Below are 23,694 nucleotides of genomic sequence, written 5' to 3'. Positions count from 1 at the left end.
GTGTATGAGAGAGAGAGCGTGTGTGTGTGTTTCTTGTTAGTGCCAACAGCTGTTCTGAGATCAGTGAGTGTTTAAGGCATGTTTGTTTGAACTCTTGCATATGTTTATAATATGAGGCTATGGCATTTTCAAAAGGATGTCTCGGTGGGCAAATGATGTGTATTTCCACACCAACTTTACTTGGTTTAAGAAATTAAAACAGTTTTTTATGTTGAAATGAGGTTACTTTCTTATCTGGTTTGCAAATTGTATACATTTTAATATTGTGTTAAACAATAATTTTGAAGAATGTAGGAAAGCGAACAGTTCTGGGGCACCATTGACTTACGTTGTCATTTTCCAACTATGGTAACATTGGTGACCAAGAACAGTTTGGTTACAAGCATTCATCCAAATATCTTTCTCTGTGTTCAACACAACAAAGAAATGTATACGAGATATAACAACTTAAGATTGAGTAAATGATGACTGAATTACATTTTTTTGGTGAACTGTCCCTTCAATCCAAATGAGATGAAATTATTCAATGTTGTTTTAAAAACACCGTGTCCTGAAGGGTTGCTAGGGGGCAAGCTTCCGATTTGTAATGTGTTGCCATGACAAATAAATAGTCAGATCCTGTTGTCCCACAGAGCTGGCAGTCATAGTAACAGTGGAAAAGCAATGAAGTCAGGAAGAACGGGACAAGAAACACACAGGAGGTGATAACAAGCAGATATATATACTGTATGAGTTGACTTTCCACTGTTAAATTGTTTTCAAACTCGGCATCGTCCCCTTTAACAGCCTCTGTGAACAAGAATACATCATTGTAACCTTGCGTCACCCTCTGTGCACATTCCAACAACCAGCCATCACACAAACACGGCCTCACGCTTAGACAATTCGGCTTGTAAAAGTTGGACTGTTTAGTGCAAAGTCTAACTTACATTTAGATCCTGTAGTTTGGTAATATCTCACTACACACCAAATATGCATCTTTTAAGCAGCCATGAATTTCTAAGGTTTAAAGGAATAGGTTGGCACTGAAAGAAACATGCACCTTAATGTCTTTCACAACGTGTAGGAAGTGGTCGACAATAGGAGGAAATTATAGCACAATCTTTTCCAACAATGAGAGTGAATTTTCTGTGGTCAATAACTCAAGGAACACTTCAAAAGATTTGGGTTATGTCGCGTGAACTAGTTTTATAATGATTTGCTTAGTTTTCTGGTGCTTGACATCACCCATTCCCCATCCACTTTCATTACAGTAGAGAGCAGTGTAAACATTTAGAAACATTTCTCCTTTTGTGCCCCGCAGAAGACATATTCTCATACAGGTTTGGAATGACGTAAAGCTATGTAAATGCTGACAGCTGACTTTTTTGAGGGTGAACTATCCCTTTAAGAGGAAAGATCAGTGCTTAAAACTTTGAAAGCTTGCAGCCCGTGTATGAATGTGTGTAGTTTGAGTCACAGAGGAAAAGACAAGCAATGGAGAATGATGCTACGGGCCAAGACTTTGCCGCCGATGTGCAAAGGAAAAGAAAACAGCTGGAGGATGGCTTTACGAAATGAAAACCAGACCGAACCTAAAGGAAATGAAAAAAAAGCGAGGGGTGAGAGGGTCGGTCTGCTACCGCTAATCTTTTAAGCAAGGCACATTAAAACCAGTTAAAGCCTTTTTATGACTACTTTTTACTTTCTACGATGCGTTTGTTGTCTGGCGTGAAAATACTCGATAGCACCAGCCAGAAAATGTCAATCGTGGTTGGCTATTAAAGATGAAATATAGCTAGCCTAGCAGGACAATGCATAACCCTTCTTGCTGTCAGGGGACGACTGTAGTGCAAATGAGAAGAAAATGACACAAATGGTTCTAGTGAAAAGCACTTGTTGAAGATCTCATTGATGTACCTCTATTTTATTTTTCTGATATGACAGTACGTAGCATTCATTATAGTTCGAAAACAGACGTTAAAAACAAGGACGTAGCGAGTCTTGCAAGAGTACTACGAAAAGGAGTCAAGGGATACATCTGGCACCTTTGTATCGGTTAATGCTATTTAACAGCCTTTTGAGTTTTTTTAACGAAAGACATGAACAAGCTTATGCAAGAGTACTCAAAACATAAAGTACATCTCGGCACAGCTTGAAGTTAAAGATACATAAAAACACACAGCTTCTATCAGCGTAGCACATTTGTTGACAGCATAAATACTTAATACTGTAAAATGTTCGAGTACAGGACTCTTATGGCATACTTGTAACGTACAGCGACAAGGTTATTGGCTCAAAATTCATGTCGGTGTCATCCCTCATGTTAGTGATGGGACACCAAGAAAGAGTTTTCATCAATCGCAGTTTTGGAATGCACCTGCTGCTCATCCGTTACAAAAATTAATCGTGGTTCGGTTAAAAACCAAGAAAACATAGTAACTGTAGTAAAGCCTTGGTTACCACCAAGAGATGCACCGATACAAGCGATAGTGATAGCTGCCGACATCAATTCTGAAAAATACAATAATATTTTTTTACTTTCTGAATGTTATATTAATATATATAATGACTATTAATATTGAACATTAAATTGAACTTTATCTACACGCAGAGCACAAATTCATTGCATTTTCCTGTCGCTCTATTCATTGACAGGATATACAGGCCCTGATCATCGGCTGTTTTTAAACTATTGTCCGATAGCGTGAACATTTGCTTTTATCAACCGATATCGATTACTGGCCGATATATCAGTGCATCTCTTGTTTTGATTCAGAGTAGTAATAGTAATAGTTGGCAATAGTAATCAATACACCAAATATATGGTCATTACACTTTTATCAGAACAAACCATGGTTAATTTTTGTAAGGGATGCTTGCAATTGACTCCCAGAGAATATACTGACAGCGGCTAAGCCATTTACAATTTATTCACAGCCAAATGTAGCCTTCATTTTTTGCTGATTCTAAACCTTTACATACTAAAGTAGTTAAAAACTAAGTTGCAATGTTGCTAAGCCTTTCTTTGTTAATTGAACATCTCTGCTTGTAAAACAACACGTTTTTTTTATTACAGAGGCTTGTGGGTTAATCATAGGGAAAGTTCTCTTTTAGTTTCTGACTACAGAAATGATCGCATTAAATGCCATGAAAAGGCAATGGTCAGATGTTCATTATTGGTCTTGGGTAAAAAAGACATTCCCAATAAGACATTTCTGTAGTAATAACGACAAATTCTCGTGTGATGGAGCGCATCACTCTAACCCTTGTCTTGTTAATAAGTAACTATGATTAACAAAAGCTTGATCCCTCGAACGCAAATTAAGTTAAATAGAAAAATAATCACATGACTCATGGTGTGTAGAAAGTACAGTATAAAAATCATACAATCAGAAGTGCTCAAATGTGAATGTTACATTGTTTCGTCTTTCTTCGATTGAGGCAAATACTTTTTTCTCTAGATGTCTCCTTCAGGAAGTGGTGTAGGTGTTGGGGAAAGGAGGGATGGGGCGAAAGGGAAGGGGTTGGGTGTCTGGGAAGTGGAGAATTATAGGCCCTATACAGGGTTTGTCTCTCAATAGGACAGTGGTCTTAGCAAACACCTCCATTTACAGACATCCCTCCCCCAAACCCCTGTTCTCTTGTCGGCTGAAGGGAGACTAGCCCAGGCTGGTGATGTTCGCCCTGCCACCAGGGGGCGCAACGATGCGCTGGGTGTTGCGCCGAGGTTTGTTGTCGTCAACCTGAGCACCTGAAATGAGTCAAAAATATAAATTTCTATCTATAAATAAAATAATTTGGCTCCTTTTTTGTAATTCTCATAGTACTTACCAGAAAGGCTAAAACCAGACTGGTGCAGGTTGCGGACGGGTTGAGCAGCTTGTTTGGCAGGAGAGGTCTTGGCGGAGGATGCGGGGGTCAAGACCTTGGGCGTAACAGAGACTTCGCAGACAGGCCCATCGTAAAGACCTCTTGGGACGCCTCTCAATTCAGCAAGCTGAAGAACAATGGTGTATGATTATGTTAAACACTTCTTTTATGTACTTATACCTATGTATACCTAAATATGAAGTGCACAAAATGTTTTGGTACACTTGAAGTACACTTATTGTATACTTTTATAAACTAAAAAGTGTTTGTTGTTGATATGGAAACCCATGGGGGTCCCATCATTGTAGACGTGAAGTCCAGATTAAACTTCAGTCTCACTCACCCTGCTGCGAGCCTTTATCCTCTTGTAAACGTAGTCAGGGAAGGGCTTACGGGTCACATAACGTCCAGATCCCTCAGTGGTGTGGAGGTTCCCTTCCTCCAGTACAATCTTTCCCTGGCTGATGACCACCAGGGGCGCCCCGCGCACCTCCATCCCCTCAAAGATGTTGTACTCTACTGCCTGGAGGACGACAAAAGAATCAACAAACCGAACCAAATGGGGCTGAAAATGTACATACACTTTCGTTTTAGATGGTTATGAAACAAGATGTCTTTACACAAAAAGTATGTTCTCCTGGTGGGACAGTTCCGCTGAATTACTCGATAATTGCTTGTACACACTAAAGCATCATATTCCAGTGCAAAATGTGCAAATCATTATTGATCTTCAGGCGGTTATTTAAACAATATGCTTTACTGTAATATGTACAGTACTGGGAAAAAAAGGAATGTTGAAATTTAAAGGTCAGTGAAGGAGGAAGTATATAAAAGTTAACAGTGTGTGTGTATGTGGTGAAGTAAGTGTGACCACCCTTTCCAAATGCTACTGGCGCTTTGCTAAAAGCAATACAGCAAGACATAAAAACAGCATTTACTTAGGCCGATAACAAAGACACACATACTTTCATTTTTCTCTACTACTTTTAGACTAACTGTGCTTTCAGACCGCCGCTGGCGAGATCGTAAAGATTCGCTCTGGCCGCCCTGCTAACAACGCTGTAGTAGAAAGATGCTAAGGCGTGGTCTTGGAAACTCTATTTTAAAAGGACCGCATTGTGTTCATGGTTAAGTGAACATCAATTATTGGGAAACCCGTCACAGCAATGTTTAACCTCTCCTCCATCTTGCTTGGTAACTAATGTGGTCGGAATCAAAGTTTACAGGAATGCGTTCGCTGGAATCCTCTCAAGCGGTGGTGGTTTACCATTGGTTGCCGCTGAACCGCGTCATAGCTCATTACCATAATGTTGACCAGTTTCTCCTCAACGTCCTCAACTGCCAAGACGCGCCGCCCCGCTGCCCGCTGCTGGCTCACATTGAAAATAAATGACTTCCGGTCATAGCGATATTTTTTGTGTTCTGATAGGGGTGTGACGAGACACTTATCCCACAAGACGAGACGAGACACAAGACTGGGTAGATTTTTAGACTTTTTTAAAGAAATCCTCAATGATGAAATATATAGGGGAAAAAATATTTTATTCACATTAAAAACACAAAATTCAAAGAAGGTAATATCAACTTGTACTCTATGAAACAAATTAAACTTCAAATGTAATAAAAAAATTATGCTTTGTTGTCTTAACAGTCGTAGCTTTTTTTTTTAGAGGTGTGGTTGTATTCTCTATGCTTTTGCATAGAGCTGGTGTTAGCAGAGGTGGCGATCATATCACAATGTCAATCCTCCTTCCTCCACTGACTGAACCCTCATAGCCTTCGGAGAATCAGTAGCGCTTCCAAACCGAACCGCCCGAAACACTAGTACTAGGTGCTGCATACTCGGGGCATGTGCGCGAACGTTGAAACCTGTCCGTCTAGCGCATGTTCATATAGAAAAACGGTGGGGTGGAAAATCACGTTATCTATGAATGGCCGTATTTGGGAGCATTTGTGTGAGTTCACATTTTGTTGTGGTGTGACCTGTTTTCATTAATGTACAGAACAGGCTAATATCTGCACAAATTATGTGAGCTACAGTTATATGTTGAGGTCGCACAGGTTAAATTTAGGGAGCATATGTGACTAGAATGGCCAAATTTTTGAGCCCAACACTCCATCATGCCAATTGTGTGAGGATATTGTTAGGATATACTGTAAGAGATCTCGTCACACCCCTAGTAAATGATGACAGAATTTTTATGTGTAGGTGAATTATCCCTTTAAATTGAACATTTCAAAGCTGTATTGTCCATAATGGGATTGTTGGATATTGTTATTATAAGCATTTCTTCCAGCTGAAGTGTGTCATGGTTCTGCCTCTTCGTGTCATGTCTTTCTTGGTCTAGTGGCAGGATCATGACAGAACCTCGTGTTTTATGTGGAGAGAAACATATTGTCGGTCACGACATAATATGCGTTCTCTCCGGTCTTGTCTTTGTGTCTTTGGCCCCGCCCCTCTCGTTTCCTTGTTTAATTCCCCACACCTGCCTTGTTAATTATCCTTTGTTAGTCTCCCTATATATTGCCCTTGTGTTTGCTGTCTTGGGCGGAATCGTTTTGTATTACAGAAGTCTGTGTCTTTGTAGCACTAACAACCTCGGCTTGTTGGATTTCTTGCCCGGTTTTTGGATATCGTTTATTATTTAGTCTAGTGTTATTTTCGAGACTATTAATTATTTTTTCTTGTTTTGCCACATTTTGAGAAGTCTTTTGTTACGTGTTTATATTTTAGTTACCTTCCTGTTACTCCCCCATCGTGGGTTTTTGTTTTGTACCATTTAAGTTTTTCGTTGTGTGCACTTCTACCTGCTCTTGGGTTCTTCTCCACCCTCATACCTGACATAAAAGCTCACGCCGTGATGAATCGATCTTCTTTAGATCACACATCTTCACGCGATATGAATTAATAGGTCAGAGTTTGGAATGCAGCAAACGAAATTTTCGCATGAGCTTGCGTTCCCATCTGCTGCATTCACATGCGTATGAATGGAAGCCAATGGAACAAAGTCTAGTGTGACTGCGGCATAAATCTAACAAAAAAATTCAGAGAAATGTGTTGCCAATAGAGCATAAAATATCTTGAAAGCTAATGCACAGCCTCTTGTACGCACAGAAATAGCTACATGTTCCAAAGCATCCAAACCAGAGGGGAAACATCAAATTACCCCAGAAGAGCCGAGAATTACATCACTCTCATGGGAAACACGTCTATGCCTACGATCTGATCTGCACAACACAGATAATAAAACACACGTCTGGCCACTGGTGTACTACATTTTTATAGTATCAATGCAGTTCTCACATGCTTTTGGAATTAAGCTCGTCGTTTTGACCTCTGAACTGAAACAACCTGAAATAACTTAAGCAACATATTTGACTTCATACTGTTTTCATTTTATCCTAATGCATTTCATATTTGCGTAGAAAAGGATATTAATAACAAGCATTGTTTTCATTCAAATAATACGCAGTGATGAATTGCTTCCATGCAACGATTGCCACAGGGCCGGATTTACAAACATCTTGCGGCAGAGCAAATTTATTTTTTGGCGTAAAAAAACACGCCTGTGTTTTTGTGTGCCTTGTTAAAAAAATCAAGGGCAGAAATTTCTACTCCTGTGTGCACTTTTTCAATTTGTTATCCCGCTCTTTTTTGCTCTTATAGTGTTTATTACAGAGGTAAACAGGAAGTTCATTTTGGTACCGAAGCGTTTGCTGGCAACAAAACTCACCAGATTGTGAGTCTTTGCTGAGATGATCTTTGTGACGTCGGGATCCCAGAGAACCAGATCGGCATCCGAGCCCACTGCGATGCGACCTTTGCGCGGGTACAGGTTGAAGATCTTGGCTGCGTTGGTGCTGGTAACAGCTACGAACTGATTCTCGTCCATTTTTCCAGTAACCTATGGCCAAAGTGAGATACACCTCCAGTGTCACGTCCACGTGTATTTGCTTTCCTATTCAGCTAAAAACATTCAGATTCACACGACTACAGACTAAGTTGTTTATAAAATTGCGGGAAGGTCCGGTACTGTAAACAAAATCGCACTGCCGGATTTAATGTTCTCAATCGTGATTACACGTCATCCGATTAGGATTTCTGTCTCACCACACATTTGTCCCAGATGATAGACATTCTTTCCTCTGTGCCGTTGGTTCCTTCAGGAATGAGGGTGAAGTCATCTTTACCCACAGCTCTCTGAGCGGTATTAAAGGTACAGTGAGCACTTCCTGTGACCTGCAGGTCTCCACTGAAGCGTGCAGGTGTAAAGAGACAATAAATTAGTCTGATCAAATCATTTACATTTTTTACATTTAGTGTGCCTTATAATTCTCCTTATGTGGACCATTTCAAGGGCGATGCTATGTGGTTGCTATGGTGCACTGAAAACATTTTAAACTCATATTCTCATCCGCTAGATGAAAACCTATGAGGGCTCATACCATGACAACAGTGAGTTTAGGTAGTCTGGCGTGGTCGGATCCGGACTCAAGGGTGGAGACGTGACATAGGCGGCGGCCTTCGCCCAGTTCTTGCTCCAGTAGTGCGAGCCGTCAGTCCCGACACTGGCTGTGATTGGCTCTCCATACACTACGGTGCCTAAATGGTTGAATGATACTGAATTAACAACAGCACATATAATTTTACTGTTATTCCCTTGCCTAATTTTAGGGCCGGACCACTATGATGTAATTTATTTTTGTCTAGCCAAGAACAGCTGAATCATAGCATGCTGCGTGTGTGATTTTTGCTGGACTGCAGTCATTCTTGCTCATAAAACCTGCCTCGGCGTCCAGTCTTAAAATACCTCATTTTAATGGCATGAAGAAAGTGGGATTAGCTCAAACCACTTCACAATGTTCTGTCTATTTACATGTTTTGAATGTTGAATTTTTCTATGAAAGTCATCTTAAAGGGACAGTTCACCCTAAAATAAAAATTATTTCATAATTTATTCAACCTCATTTTAAGTATCTGAGTAACCGAACAAACTCCCTCCATTGACTTCCATTGTATGTACACAAAACCACTGTACACATATTTCAAAATATCTTCTTTTGTGTCCCACAGAACAAAGAGTGACGTTTTAATTCACATGATGGTTAAGAAATGATGACAAAATTTATATTTTTGGGTGAACTATCCCTTCACATCAAGTTAGATCATTTATCACCTGGGCAGACGCCTTCTAGCTCAAACATTTGAGAACACTAGTGAAAAAGCTTGACTTTTACAATTTAATATAAATACATCTAATATAAATAATGTCTAGTATAAAGTATCTCACCTTTCTTCCTGGCCTGAGCGATGACATCAGCGGCACTCTTGCTCATCACCTTGGTGATGTAAAGGGGGCAGTTGGTCTGATTGGCCACCGTTACGGAGCGGTTGACTGCTTCCGCCTCCACCTAAACAAGCCACAAACCCATCTCCATCCATCCGAGCATTTCAAAAAAGCTACGTTTAAAGAGAAACTGGGCAACTGTGTTTTCCCAGAAATCATTGTGCCTACCTCTTCTGGACGACTGAGAACGTGTCCCTCTGGTCCAGTGATTCCCAACTCCAAGATCCTACGCTGTTCCTGTCGAAGAAAAGAGAAGGTGAAAGAGACAACCAGAAAAAAATGAGAGGAATTTCATTCTTCAAATAATAACAGTCATAATCTCAAGTTCATAGTTCATAATAAAAATACAAAACGATGGGCCAAAAGTCAACTGGAATCAGATATATTGACCTCAAGTTTGCTTGGGTTTTGCCTGCTAGTATAAAGTCAGAGTGTTGGTTGTAAGAAACGTGTTTTGATTTAACATCTTCAAACAGCTTATTGTTAATAGTAACTGAGAATGGGAGCTGAATGTTGGACCATGCGCTCTTCAGATCTTACTTCGGCTATGACGTCTCCGTTCTCGGCGTGGACTTGAGCGATGGCCCCAAGATCCCGAACTACACTGAACACTTCATAGATCTGCAGGTAAAGAGACACACACAGACAAACACCAACTCTTAAATGCTAGTTGTAGAGAACTAGAATTTATTCCTCAAGCCAAAGCCAGTAACATGAACGTCGTACCTGTGAGTCAGTGAGCTGAAAAACGTCTTTGTAAGCCAGGTAGACGAGAAAGGAGTTAACTCCTGCACACAAAGATGGTGTATGAGATTACAGAGGGGAGTCGGTGAGATATGAGCTGAAAGAGAGGAACAGTGAAATTCCTGGCTGATGGAGTCAGTACGGCAGCTCTGGGCGAATGGCGCGGCAGATGCTGACAGTTGTTTACCGTGATCTTGGACGAGAGCCTCCATCTCCTCCTGGATGCCTTTGTGCCATTCTGTGATGTCCACGTGGAGAGAATAATCGCAGCAGGCTTTGCTGTCCGCCCATTCACGCCACTGATTAAAGGCTGAGATCAGACTTGTTCCTGGTTCCGGCACCACGTGGTCGACTGTTCAAACACACATAAACAGATATTAAAGACCTCATGAAGAAAAAACCCTGCCCCTTTGATGATAATAAAAAAATTGATCCTGTCATGTCATTTCAAACTTGCTTTTTCCTCTTTGTTCTGTGGAACGCAAAAGAAGATATTTTGTGAAATGTCTCAGTGGTTTATGTCCAATGGAAGTCAATGTTGTTTGCTTACCAACGTTCTTCAAAATACCTTCTTTTATGTTCTGCAGAAGAATGAAAGTCATACAGGTTTGAAATGACATTGAGTGAATAAATGATAAAAGATTTTTAATTTTTGGGTGAACTATCTTTGTCTTATGTGCTATTTATAGCTCACTGTATCCATTATGTCTGCAGTGCTGTCAAGTAAACTTCACTACAGAGACGATCAAAGCCAGCAGTTCTCAAACCTTTTCGTTGCAAGGCCCCTCTTGTGCGAGTTGCATTGCTTTGTGGCCCCCCAAATAAAGACTTGATAATGATCTTAAACTTAGGATTTTAATTAAAAATAGCATAGTCATATTTACTTTTCTTCCTGATTAGGTCATCAACAACATTACCACATAAATAAAATAGCAATAGTTACTAAAGCCAGCACAGCACAAACAGCACATATAATTGAAATACTACTGAATACTAAAATTGTCAAAGGAAAGTCATTGGAGTGTTACAAAAACACACATACGGATCATGGTGGTTCCTCCGGCCAGGGCAGCACGGGTGCCCTGGTAGAAATCATCCGCTGCAGTCATGCCCCTGTCGGGCATCTGGAAACGTGTGTGCACATCGATGCCACCCGGCAAAACCATACGTCCGTAGGCATCAATGGTTTTCACCCCGCCGGGCACTATCAGATTCTCTCCTATTTGCCTGTAAAGCACAACATTTGTAATGTTATATAATAATTAAATTTTTAAATCTGTTATATATGATAGAAAGCTATCTGTCACACTTACTTGATCAAGCCATCCTCCATATAAATGTCTGCACAGAAGGACTGATCATCATTGACAATCTTAGCTCCTTTAACCAGGAGACGGTCACTCTGCAGAGACATACAAGCAGCATTAGTATCAAAGTAAGTAAATCGGCTACAAATCGACTTATCACAGCAGAATTTAGCCAATTACAGATTTAAGCCCAATCGTATCAACACCAACATTCTTCATAAGAAGCATCGGTGAGTTCTGTGGCTTTCACAATTATAAACACATGTTCATCGTAAAACATTTATCTAACACTGCGCTTCACTGTGCTCGGTTAAACAAAGATGTGTGCTGTAAACATACTGCTTCATTTCTTCAAGATTTGGTCTCATAAACTCATATCGTCCGAATTCGATATTAGTCAATGGCATGGTACTTTGCAATACTAGTTTTTTTCTGCATTAAAATAATTCTACCAAACATGATTTGGATCCATTTAACATTTTAAGAGAGGCACAAGTTAAGATAAGACAACATGACATTCTTCAAAGGTGATTTTTGCTATTCAATATTTATTTAATGAACAACATTAACTCATATTTCACTTAACATTGGCCATTTAATTAACTTAAAATAAGTCTGTGCTGTTGCTATTTAATAACTTTGCTCTGAGAAAAACGTTGCGTTATTGCCTCCATGCAGTTAATAAATAAACCATCGGTATATCTGCCTTTTTCACGCTGTCGATATGTCGATGGTGTAAAATGAATAAATATACATTTATCATAAATTGTAGGCAAACATCAGAAAATAAGTCCACAAACCCAAATAATTAATATTTCCGGATTTTATATGAATATGTTTTGGACTTAATTTACGTTCTAAGTTTTAAGATTATAAATCTTTATTTGGGGCCGCAAAGTGATGCTCTCTACACAAAGGGGGCCTAACCTCTGGTTTAAAGCTACAGTAGAAACAACATGGTGAATTCCATGTTATGTTTATGTAGATAGAAATAGCTCATTCTAAGGTAATAAAAACCCATCGCTTTATTATGTAAGATCTTCAAACACCTTTGAACACATAGTTATGTAAATTCTAATAATAGATCCTACAAAAATGACAAAATTGACCTTTTCATAATTAAATAAAATTTTATCAAATTATAATAATGTTATAGTATTTGAATATATTTTGTATTAATATATTTTTATTTATATATAATGATATAAAAACATACAGTAATATACATACATATTTACTCACATACAGTATATTTGATTCAATCATGTTAGTATACGAAACATGCAACACAATGTCACCTGTGAACACTTAGTTGTAAAGCACAATAATTGTAAACAAAAGTGTTTTGAATCTGTATCAACAAAGTAATCTTAAATACAACATTCAGTTATTTGATATCCCACTACCTTGTGGCCAAATCGAGGACTGACTCCCCAGCTATTTTAGGTTAATAGGACTTTTTGACACATATCACATCTAAATAAAAGATATACAGGAAATTGCCCTAAACACCTGCAAAAGTTGATTTTAGTAAAGTTTTAATTGCTGATTAGTAAACAAAAGAAAGCTGTGCTTCTGTATTATGCAAAGTGTCAAGTGTATCATAAAACCGATAAAAAACAACTATTTATCAAGCATAAATGAATGATATAAAGACGAATCGATTTTTCACAACACCACTGAGCATGTCTACGGTATTTGTCCAGACACCCCAGTACAACCATCCCCATCTAGAATTCACTTTACATTCAACCCCAGCACAACTTTCATTTTTCTGAAAGGGGAACAGTGAAACAATTCCAGTCACAAGGCCCTCAGCATCGTGAGGGGACAAAGGCGCCTCTGTCTGCGTTTCTGCCTCTATGCGTGCCTGTTGGCAACCCGGCAACGTGAGGCCCTGGGTGGATTCTCAGGCCCTGCCCTAATTCACTTTGTGATTAAAGCAAATACTACAGTGTCCTGACATCTACTACACATCTCTGGATGACATAAACAAGCCAAATATGACCGAAAAGAAACATAGAATGCACCGGTGGTGAATTTCCACAGCATTTAGTAAGTTTACAGACACATCAATATCAACTTTTGGGAATGTAATTTATATAACAAAGATTGTACATCGCAACAATGCTTTATCATAGCAGAACTTTATGTGTTTGGATCTTTGCTCATGGGCCTCTGAGACCATCCATGTGGCTTTGGCGGTCAGCCACACCGAACAGCTGCTTCATAACATCCATTACATAAACCAGGCAATCACCGACCAATCACAGCCGACGTACTGCGCTAAAGCATCATGACATCATCAATCTGGTCAAAATGTTAATAAGAAGAGTTTAAATTGCTGTTTGTGTTGAACTTATTGAGAACATACATTTGTCTTTCCTCTTGTGCTCTGAATGTTATAGTTTTAAACCACAGCTTAACCACTGTCTGCCATAAATGAACGTGTATGTTTGAATGTTTGCCATTAGTCATTTGTAAATGCTTCTGGGTTAAGTCCCATTTTCCATATCTGCAGGATGGCTTTGCCAAACATGCCTAAATTGTTACACGCTGTCTGCAGTTTCTAAGTACTGTTTAACCCTCGAATGAGACCTTTTAAAACAAAGTCATAATGACACACACTTATCAAACCAAGCGGGGTAGACATTCGATATGAGCCACATGGAGTACCACAGACTTCCAATGAATACACCAGTCATTCACAGACCTTTTTTATCCCTCCTATTGTTTGCTGGTTTCATATTTTGGATTTGAACTACCAATAAGAGTGCAGTAATGCATTTTGTGCTCAATTTGACACACCTTTTGCAACAAAATCAATGCAGAAAATAATGTAATAACTAATGAATAAATAGTGCGCCAAACGATTAATCGTGAGTTTATGTCTGTGTACTGGGCTTATTCATTTTGTATTTATAAATACATACACATAAATGCATATGTTTGTGGGAAAATATAAAAAAGATAACATAATATAACTATATCTAAAACTATATATTTAAAATTATTGGTAAATAAAAATAAATACACATATAAATATTTTCTAAATATATATATATATATATATACATGTATGTCTGTGTATGTTTTACTTTTAGGTGTATATTTTGTAATTACAAAATGAGTTTGCACAGTACACATAAACACAAACTTTTATTCTGGATGCGATTAATCACGATTAATCGTTTGACAGCCCTGAAAATAAAATAATGTCTGTGCCATAAACATTTTGAGAAGCAGAAAAGACCAATATAGTAATGCTAAGTGAGTCGTCCTATATTTATCTACATTCCAAGTGCAAAATCAATCTTGTTGACGTACTAATCCAAGCTGCCTGGCTTTCTCTCTATGGGGATAACCAACTGCAATTCCACCCGTCACTTGTTTAGAAAACAGAAATGGATTTTGAGAGGCAGAATCTGGTTCAACTGCCAGGCTGATCTCCATATCATCCTCTTAAAAGAAAAGTCAACGAGTGTGTTTGGCAGGTAGTGTGCATGCATGCTTACAGTATAACTAGCATGCTTGTTTTTACAAACACAGCCGCTCACTATGTTGTTGAATGGGGAAATCCTGTATGTAATGTGTCCGGAGGAAAAACACATTCCTGGCAGACGGTTCGAGTAAGAGCTGAAATTCTGATGTATGTGGGGGTGAGCACGAGACACTACGGGTCAGCCGAGCATTCTGGGACAGCGCACTAGTTTGCAATGGAGCTGCTGTGGTTGCCATGGCAACCAGATACTTGTGTTTTATTGGGCGTCGTAGACACCAGAATAAACTAAATAGCAAAGGAAGGATCATTGGGTGATTCATGCAGATTCATATTTAATCATGTTTACGTTCTAATGTAAATGCTCTAAAAAATGAAAATAAGTAAATATTACTTAAAGTCAGTATTTAGAGGTATTAACATGTTAAAAATGACTCCAAACACCCCTTACCCATGATAAAACCACTCCCAATACTCACTGCTTATCACATTTCTATTAGTGTCTACGAAATTATTTAACAAAACATTCAATGAATATAAAAAAACAAAAACGTATTGCTTCCTGAAATCTGACCTCATAACTTAAGCTAAAAGTGAGCAGGCAGGTGGTGAATTCAAGTTAACATTCATCTTTAATGAGGCCCAAGAAGGTGTCACCCTCCTCCGCCTGTCCGCGCAGCTGACCAATGCAGCTGGCCTGCCCAGACCCACCCATTAACCATTCCAGCAACCCTCCATCACACCGGCAATGAAGCCATATGCTTGTGTCTGTGTGTGCGACACATGTGTGTATTCAGACCACGCCTGTGTCCATTTGTGCAGGAGACCTTTGCGGTACAGAAAATACAGTCAAACTCAATCTATGAGTTCAATAAATGATCTCAAAATCAGACAATATGATGGTATCTATATCTGTGTTTGTGTATTGTCTGTGAGAATAGCTGCACATTGCTCTTAATATCACTGTCTGCCCTTCTGATGTACAACTCTTGCCAAAACGATTCACCAAATTGTGCTGAAGCCTTTCTGAGGACAATATTTATGCGTGGGGTCTTCGGGTCGCGGTGTGCTTGGGAGGTCCACTGTGTGCAATCCGGTACATTCATTCCGCTACAGACCGAAGCCAAGCCGTGAGTGACTACGGACCGAGATATCAACGTGCAAGAAATGCATTCGATGTCAATCAACGAATCGACGGTCGAGTGTAAATTCCTTTCTCTTTACTGTAGATTTTGCTAATCTGGCACAGACACAACACTGAAGGACAGCCATTGTGTAGGGGTGTGGCATATACAGCTTTGAATATCTCCACAAGCATTTTTTCTCATGCAGAGAGTGGTTTGTCCTTCATTATTCCATGATAATTTCCACTTTTATATTTTGAATATATTTGGATTTGATCTTTTTCCGCCGGAAATTCTGCGCGTGCCAAGGGATGTAGCCTTGGGCCGTCTTGACTCCATCCTCTTAGATCACCAAGAGCTGTTGAACGTGGTTTCCTGAACATGCTGGATGTAAACCGCAGCGTACCTATTTCTCCTTTAACGGCCTGGAGAATCCGAAAGGGTGCCTTAAAACTCCCCCCAAACCCCAGCTAAAAGTCCTCCCATTGAAAAGAAACAAAGGCACACCCGCCTTCGGCCGAGCTCTGTGAAATCTCCAGTTATTTCCACAATACATGACTAGTAAAATAATCCCCAAACCAAGCACATTTAGACATCTTGATGATTATATTATCATATTCACTGCGGGTGGGGAAGCTTGAAATGTCTGATCTATTGTGAGATTGGTGGAGCTCGCACTGCACTGTATGCAGAAATATACAGGGTGACTTCCACCATATCCATTATAATAAAGGCAAGGGCCCGAGGAAGGAAATTAGATCATTTTTCCCACGTTTGCATCCGTTATTTTCCCTTATCCTGTACCGCTCCCTCGTTTCGCCATGATCCCACGGGCGACTTTTCAGTGAGCTAGACGAGAAGACCACGAACGACCGCAGGTTCATCTCTTAAACAAAACCCAAACCGCGGAAATCCATCACATTGGCCTCAGCAGCCGCGACGGTCCTAAAACAAAGAGCGCCGCCGTGTCACCAAAGAATCGCGTACGCAACCGGTTCCGTGCGTTTCCTCCGCGTCACACATGCTGGGAGTCGCAGAAATTGCCTTTCGGTTTAAATGATTTGAATGGTATGATTCATTGTAACCCTAATAGCAATACAACATAGGCGTATGCTGCAAGCGTCGCGACGCAGGAGAACCGAAACGCGCGTAACGATCAGGCGTGGACAGCTTCGTTTAATAATAACGGGAGCGTTCCGGGTGTAGATGGGGTGTGTGCTGCATTGCTGCTAACAAGACAAATATATCAAAGACTTTGACAGCTCGACTTCGCTGAAAACGTCAAGTCTTAGCGGCAAGGGCTTCTGCGTTACCGGCTCGACCCGACGGACGCGTTTAATCCACGCGCATAGCCGTCGTTTGGCGACTGTTGAGAGTCGACATCGTCAATTTAATACAATAATTCTCAAGACATTTTTCAAAACCAATAATGAAAGAAGATATTCCATAACTCACGGTTATGCGGGGAATATTCTTCTTGCCCTGATAGCCCGACATCTTCGTGACGCTTTATTCCCTTTGACGAACCGTTACCGCTGCGATAATGGATGCAGAGGTCTGCTTTGGGAGGGGAAATGACTGAGCTCAGACGAGACCGGTGATACAAAGAGCCGAATGGGGGACGCAAAAGCGCTGTGAATCAAAGACAAAGGACCTGCGCCCAATATCTCCTCTCCTCACTCTTTCTCCACTGATGCACCAAGTCCACAGACTGACTGAGAGACAAAACGAGATTTTCACAGAGGAGAGCAGCGCGCATGCGCACAACCCCGCCCTGGACAGCTCCTCCCAGAGGCCGGACACCGGATCCAGAGAGGGTGACCACTCGCTTCAGACAATATCATGTAAAAATAAAAAACATGACTGCATTCTAATTTAAATCAAACTGAATGCAAATAAAAGTCATTTTAATATTTTATCTGTGTATAGTCATGAGCACTGATGTAAAATATCCGTCCTGTAAAATTAACAGGACACCTGCTTGCAATATGTCCCGTATTTGTACACACAATGACGCTTTATTCCCAATATTATGTCTTGACATCATTTTTATTATGTTTACAAAGCGATAAGGTTACATGCCTTTATCCTTCAGGGTGTTTCAATGCAGTTAACCTAAACATACTAGTGATTTTTGCAGTCATCGGTGAGGAAAAAGCTTCAAATCACATTTGTCGAACACTAAGCAATTTCCCGTTTGCTTGACTTGGTGACATGGCAGTTTTTAGATAGTAGTATCATGTCACCGTGTATAAAAGTCAAATCATTTCAATTAGGAATACTTGCACTCAGCTGACGTGGAAGAGAAAAAATACTGGTGTATACATTGTCTAAATGTTTATGCGATTTATAAATGTTATTATTAAAGCAAAGTGATAAACTTTGTAACAGATCCCAATGTACTGCTCTTAAAGGCCTGATGGGGGTACTTCAATCATCGTTCAGCATTATTGCCTCGTAACTATAGTTACTGCATCACAGCTATCAATGGACACATATAACAGCTTGGATTACTTGGCTCCAAGGAGTAAGACCTGTCGTTTTGAAAATGATCTAAATAAGTGCTTGTGGATCTCATTTACAAAATGTAATGTTTTTTAAATAATTTTCTGCAAATAAAAATGTGTGCTGACAATTTTCAACTTTCAACCTTTATGTATAGACCACTTTGGAAAATGTTAACAATGCTTATCCAATGCTAGTCCAAAAGAACTTCCTGTTTCATAATACTCCAAACAGATGGAATAAAATAAAACCTACAAAACATTTATAACTGAATCGAAATGTGAAAGAAACATCAAGATTGAATTATATGTGTAAGATTATAAAAGTGCTTCTGGACCAGTATCTACATCATGCAAAATGGTCTATAAAGAAAACGGATAAGACAAAATGTTGAATGCTCTCTCATTTGTAAAACACTAATACTGTATATCCGTTAATGGCGACAGCATGGTTCATAACAAAAGAAGGTAGTCAACCCAAGAAAATAAGCAAACATAAAGAGTACAAAGTTAAAGTACAGAGCATGAAGGTAGAAATGATGTTGCATCCAATTTGGACTCTGTTGATGATGTAATAGCTTATTTTAAAATAAAAAATAATTTGTGATTTCAACTCACTGAGCCCCATCACAGTTAATATCTTATTGAAGGAAAGCACTCTAACTTGACAACCACACGGCACTCTTGGTGTACAAATACACAAAGCTAAGTTTGGGGTCAGTATATTTTTAATTTTTACTTTAAAATCATACAAGTAATAAATTGATAAATTAAAAAATAATGAAGTATGTTTTCATAACTATACGGAGTTCCCTTTATTTTAGCTAATATTTTGAAAGCAGCATGGAAATAAATAAACATTCCTATATTGTCGTGAAAATCAAACCACAAAAGAGCCAAACTTTCCACAGGTTATTGTTAGAAAGAAAAGCTAGATCAGACTAAACACGATACGTGAATAATATAGGAGTAATCAGACCCAATTAAAGGCGTTTCCACCCGCATGACAATGCACAATCCCCTGCAGCTCTTACCTCGTCGTTTAGGTTCTGGAGAATCTCTTTACCGGTACTTCTTCTGATCTCAACCTTTCGTGGTTTGGAGATATCTCTCTGCCTCTCTATCACTCGACCTCTTCCGGAGGACAGCGAATCGTCCAGCGTCTTGGGGTCTGTCGAACCGTCCACCGGGCAGAACATGCCACAGAATTTCTGTCGAGGCTGGTTGGGACTGGAGCTTCCCATGTTGTGGAAGAGGGCATCGCCGGCAGCAGACATTTCTCTCGGTAAATATTCTCACAGAACTCTGAATGCAAAGGCATGTAAATCGGAAGATGATGTCCACAATCACACCTTCCAGACCTGCACATTGACATGCTGTTCATCACAACTGCCCAACCCTTCAATGAACAATTCGTTCAACAATACAAATTTACAAAAATAAACGCAAATAACCGTACTCATGCAACACGTCATTTTTATTCAATTCAACACATGCATTGACGGACAGTATCTAAAGCATTATATCTATAGAAGCGATGCCAGGTAGACAGCCAATGTTACCGTACAGCGGGCGTGCGATCGGAAGGATGAAGATGTGACGCTCTGCTGGAAAGCTGAGAAGAAAAAAAGCGGAAGTGATGCGGGGTTTTAAGGGTTAAAGATCGAACGTCCATATCTGAAGGTTCTCTTTTCCACTTCATGACTATTGTGCTGCGCAAAAGCATCGGACACATCATTGGTGAACATGGGATTGGCGTGTGTATGAAGCTTGCTTAAAGCACTAGACTGGATTAAAATGTAATTGTTTTATGTTCTGGGGGTCTTCGGGAATCATTTGGAGAGTTGAAGCGCCACGCCCATGCAGGTTAAAAGTTAAGGGCGCTGTCCGTTCAGCACTACGCGCGTCACCCGCGAGGGAAATAAGCGTAGCGAATCATTAAACTGGTTACATGGACCAATTTATTAGATGAGCTTCTGACTTAATACAACCCATGGTTAGGTTTATTAAAAGGATAGTGCACCAAAAATTACATTTCTGTCACGAATTACTCACCCTCGAGTTGTTCCAAAAATGTATAGGCCTTCATTTCTTTGTTCTGTTAAACACAAAGAAAGATATTTGGATGAATGCGACTAATATTTCTGGGACATCTTTGACAACCATAGTAGAAAAAATATTATATATCTTTTTTGTTCTATTAAACACACAATGTCTTTTGAAGAATTTAGGGGAAAAGTTCTGGAGCTCTTTTAACTACCATATTTTGACAACTTCAGAAATCTCAGTTAGCATTCTTCTCAATATCTTTTTTTGTGTTCAACTGAACTGAGACATCCATACAGCTATAATTTTCATTTTTGGGTGGACTATCCCTTTAAGTATTTTTAAGCAGGAGCTATTATTGGTTCACCTGGTGTGTTTTTCCACACTCCATTTCGTCCACTGCAGACACAAGCCTATATTGTTCGTTCCTCTATAGAGGTCTCGCCATAATAGATCCCAAAGCCTAGTTTCCATAACAACAACTTCTGCCCCAACCCGCTCAAAAGAGTTGCTTTGACTACTGTTTTCGCAGGCTGTTGCATTGGGGGGAAACAGTGAGACATTAAGTTTGGGAAACAAAAGGGACAACGGATCATTGTGCAAATCATTGAAGATCTTCAAATCAAACTGCAGGCATGGATGTACAGTGTGATGCAGCAACGAGTTAACATATATTTAATTTCTGACATAGTGGTCCCCGTGGGTCATTACGTATCTGTGATAATGGTCTTGTGTTACAGCAACCACACACACGCATGCAAGCCTTGTGTTGCCATGTTTCATGGGGACTTATGGGGAGGCATAATAGTGCATCCCAATGTGAAGGCTGAGCACTGTGTACGAGTTTCACTAAACCTATTTTTTTAACCTTATAATCACAGAAAACTTTCTACATTTTTACATTAAAAAAATCACAACACACACACAAAAGGCACTATCGTCATCATTCAACCTCAGAACACCTGTTTCAGCCAATCACCGCACTGCAAATGCACTTTCTGCTCCTCCCTCTACAGCTCCTGCAGTTGCTATGGGTTACTGGAATCCAAGACATACTCAAACTGAAAAAAAAACTAAGCATAGTGAAATACAGAATTGCTTATTACATTTTTGTTTATTTCAAAGAGCCTTACCATGTGATTCTGAACATTCGACACAAAGTAGATTAAAATGGCCCAGTTGATTAACAAAGCAAACACCGCTGAACATTGACTCGTTTAGACATGAATGTGCTGAATGATGTGAAACTCAAATATGTAAAGAATAGAGATTTACAGGCTGGGATGTGGCAGCTATTACTGACTCATCATGTTTGGTTTCAGCTGTGCGCTACAAATAATTCCTGAAAGGAATCCTCAAAGAAGGATCCTAAGAGACGGAAACTGGGAAAAAAGCCAAATGTGCACAAAACAGATACACGTTTTGGGAAAACTGGTGATAATTTTTTACTCAAGATATTACTCAGAATTTGACACACCCCGTTTCCCATCTCTGCCACTAGAGGGCAGTTGCGTCATGCTTTAGATTCCCTTCTCATCTCTTCGAGTCCATCTAAACGGAGTCATTGAAATTTAAATTAACCAGGTGAACACAATTTTCAAACAATGGTTAATTGGTTTTCAGCCTCTTAGCTGTGAGTAAATGCATGCAACACCCGTAAATAATATAGTACAAATCAATCTTATTTCACACGCAATCAAAGAACGGAGTAGATTTAGTAATATGTTTCCGTTCAACTTTCATGCATTGCTTCAAAACTAATAAAATTAATTTTAAAGTCCCTCATAACTCATTTAATTTGCACTGGTATACTTTAGCTATTTAAGCAAAGGGGTGTGAAAACCCCATAATATCCCATAAACTGAAACACACAACAGGCATTTTAAATATGTAGGCATGAACATGTCTCAGTTCACACTGCAAAGAGAATGCGCACACACTAATGAATGTAGTGATATTATACAAGGACAACAGACGTATTCCTCCATTAGACCAGACTGACTATTGTCCCCTCTGGCACCATAATAATCATAGCAGAACTATGAAAGCTGCAGAAGTCACCATGAAGCCGGTTTAGGTGGCTAGTAAGGTAAGTTAAGGATTAGTTTGTGCCAACCCTGGGTTTTAGGTACCATGAAAGTAGCTCGGCTTTAATCGGTGTTCATCGCCATGGTAACTTAGGCCGCACGGCTAACCTGCTCCGGAGCAGTTTATGATCTAGATCTCACTGCATCATTACAATTATCTCTTTAACTCGGAGGTCATTGTGTGCTTCACCCTCATTAAAGTAAACTAAGTGATAACTAATACAAGGCAGCATATTTTCTTACTGTGGGGGAACACGTCACATATATTACATTACTGTAGTATTTACCTTACTATAATTGCGTAGACTGCAGAAACAGTAGGCCTATTACTCTGTGGCTGAAATACTTTTTTTGTGTTACTAATAGTTGCGCATTATTATTTCCTGAGAAACATACAGAACTCCCTCTATCCATGTTGATCAAAGCTTGAGTTGACAAAGAAACTCTGTGAGCTGCTTCATGGTACGAACAAAGCTTGATCACGTAGGTTTGGTTTTGTCAACCCAAAACGAATCCTGTAACCCTGAGTTTGTTTAGCTACAGGCCCCGGGTCAAATTCCCAGACACGTGCTTGAGATCGCTATTATGAAATGATGCACTGCTCCTATGTGTTGTGTCTTTGTTCAGTTAAATGGGTGGTCACTTGGTCATGGCTAGGTTGTACTGGGCCAAATCGAAAGAGGCCATTCATAATAAAAACACTGAAGTTTATGTATGCGCAATAATAATGACACTTGTTGATACTAAAAGTAAACCAACGCCTACATGTAAATGTACTACTAATAACAATGAGCCCAGAAAAATGTGTTGACAATTTAAAGGGATAGTTTACCCGAAACTAAAAATGATGTCATCATTTATTAATTGATATGGCTGTATGACAAAAGAAGATATTTTAAGAAATGTCTTAATGGTTTTGTGTGGATACAATAGAGGTCAATGGGGGTCTATGTTCTACCAACATTCCGCGAAAAAACATATTTTTTTTCTATTCTGCAGAAAAAGAAAAGTCAAAGAGGTTTGAAATAATGAAATTGTTAGGGGTAACTGTCTCTTTAAGAGAAGTATTAACACAGCAGAATATTATATGTTGCAAAATGAAGTTTCTAACAAATTATAAGAATAAACAGATAATCTGCTTGACTTTAATCCATGTTTCTGAAATAGAATGATGTAATAGAAT

The 23,694-nt window shown here is 39.4% G+C and overlaps 1 protein-coding gene across 5 annotated transcripts; it reads right to left on the bottom strand.

The window, feature by feature from the left end:
- Window positions 1-1,861: 1,861 nt before the first annotated feature.
- On the bottom strand, window positions 1,862-23,645 carry dpysl2b (dihydropyrimidinase like 2b). 5 transcript variants are annotated; one of them, XM_079449214.1, is made up of 16 exons: window positions 20,434-23,645; window positions 19,941-19,993; window positions 19,413-19,739; window positions 11,258-11,346; window positions 10,987-11,171; window positions 10,132-10,296; window positions 9,927-9,988; window positions 9,741-9,821; window positions 9,369-9,437; window positions 9,144-9,264; window positions 8,299-8,455; window positions 7,964-8,105; window positions 7,587-7,757; window positions 4,196-4,375; window positions 3,814-3,979; window positions 1,862-3,733 (listed from the first exon to the last, which is right to left on the bottom strand). In XM_079449214.1, exons 3-16 carry the CDS (start codon window positions 19,653-19,655, stop codon window positions 3,642-3,644), a joined length of 1,923 nt encoding a protein of 640 aa, XP_079305340.1. In that variant the 5' UTR covers window positions 19,656-19,739; window positions 19,941-19,993; window positions 20,434-23,645; the 3' UTR covers window positions 1,862-3,641. The 5 variants fall into 5 exon arrangements, with proteins under 5 accessions (XP_079305340.1, XP_079305341.1, XP_079305343.1 ...); XM_079449215.1 differs by having other exon boundaries at window positions 19,413-19,683; window positions 19,946-19,993; XM_079449217.1 differs by having other exon boundaries at window positions 19,413-19,683; window positions 19,946-19,993; window positions 21,377-23,645.
- Window positions 23,646-23,694: the final 49 nt, after the last annotated feature.

This window comes from Barbatula barbatula, assembly GCF_947034865.1.
Source record: "Barbatula barbatula genome assembly, chromosome: 24".
Classification (NCBI taxonomy): domain Eukaryota; kingdom Metazoa; phylum Chordata; class Actinopteri; order Cypriniformes; family Nemacheilidae; genus Barbatula; species Barbatula barbatula.
Note: the sequence above shows the minus strand (reverse complement) of the source record. Positions and strands in the feature narration are given on the sequence as shown.

What these genes read in the sequence shown, in the direction of transcription:
- dpysl2b (XM_079449214.1), bottom strand. Translation starts at nt 19,655, where the DNA reads ATGTCTGCTGCCGGCGATGCCCTCTTCCACAACATGGGAAGCTCCAGT. An exon ending in TCCAGAACCTAAACGACGAG is followed by an intron (nt 11,347 to 19,412) that starts GTAAGAGCTGCA and finishes ATGTCTCTGCAG; the next exon opens with AGTGACCGTCTCCTGGTTAA. An exon ending in CGGAGGAACCACCATGATCC is followed by an intron (nt 10,297 to 10,986) that starts GTATGTGTGTTT and finishes GTGTTTGAACAG; the next exon opens with TCGACCACGTGGTGCCGGAA.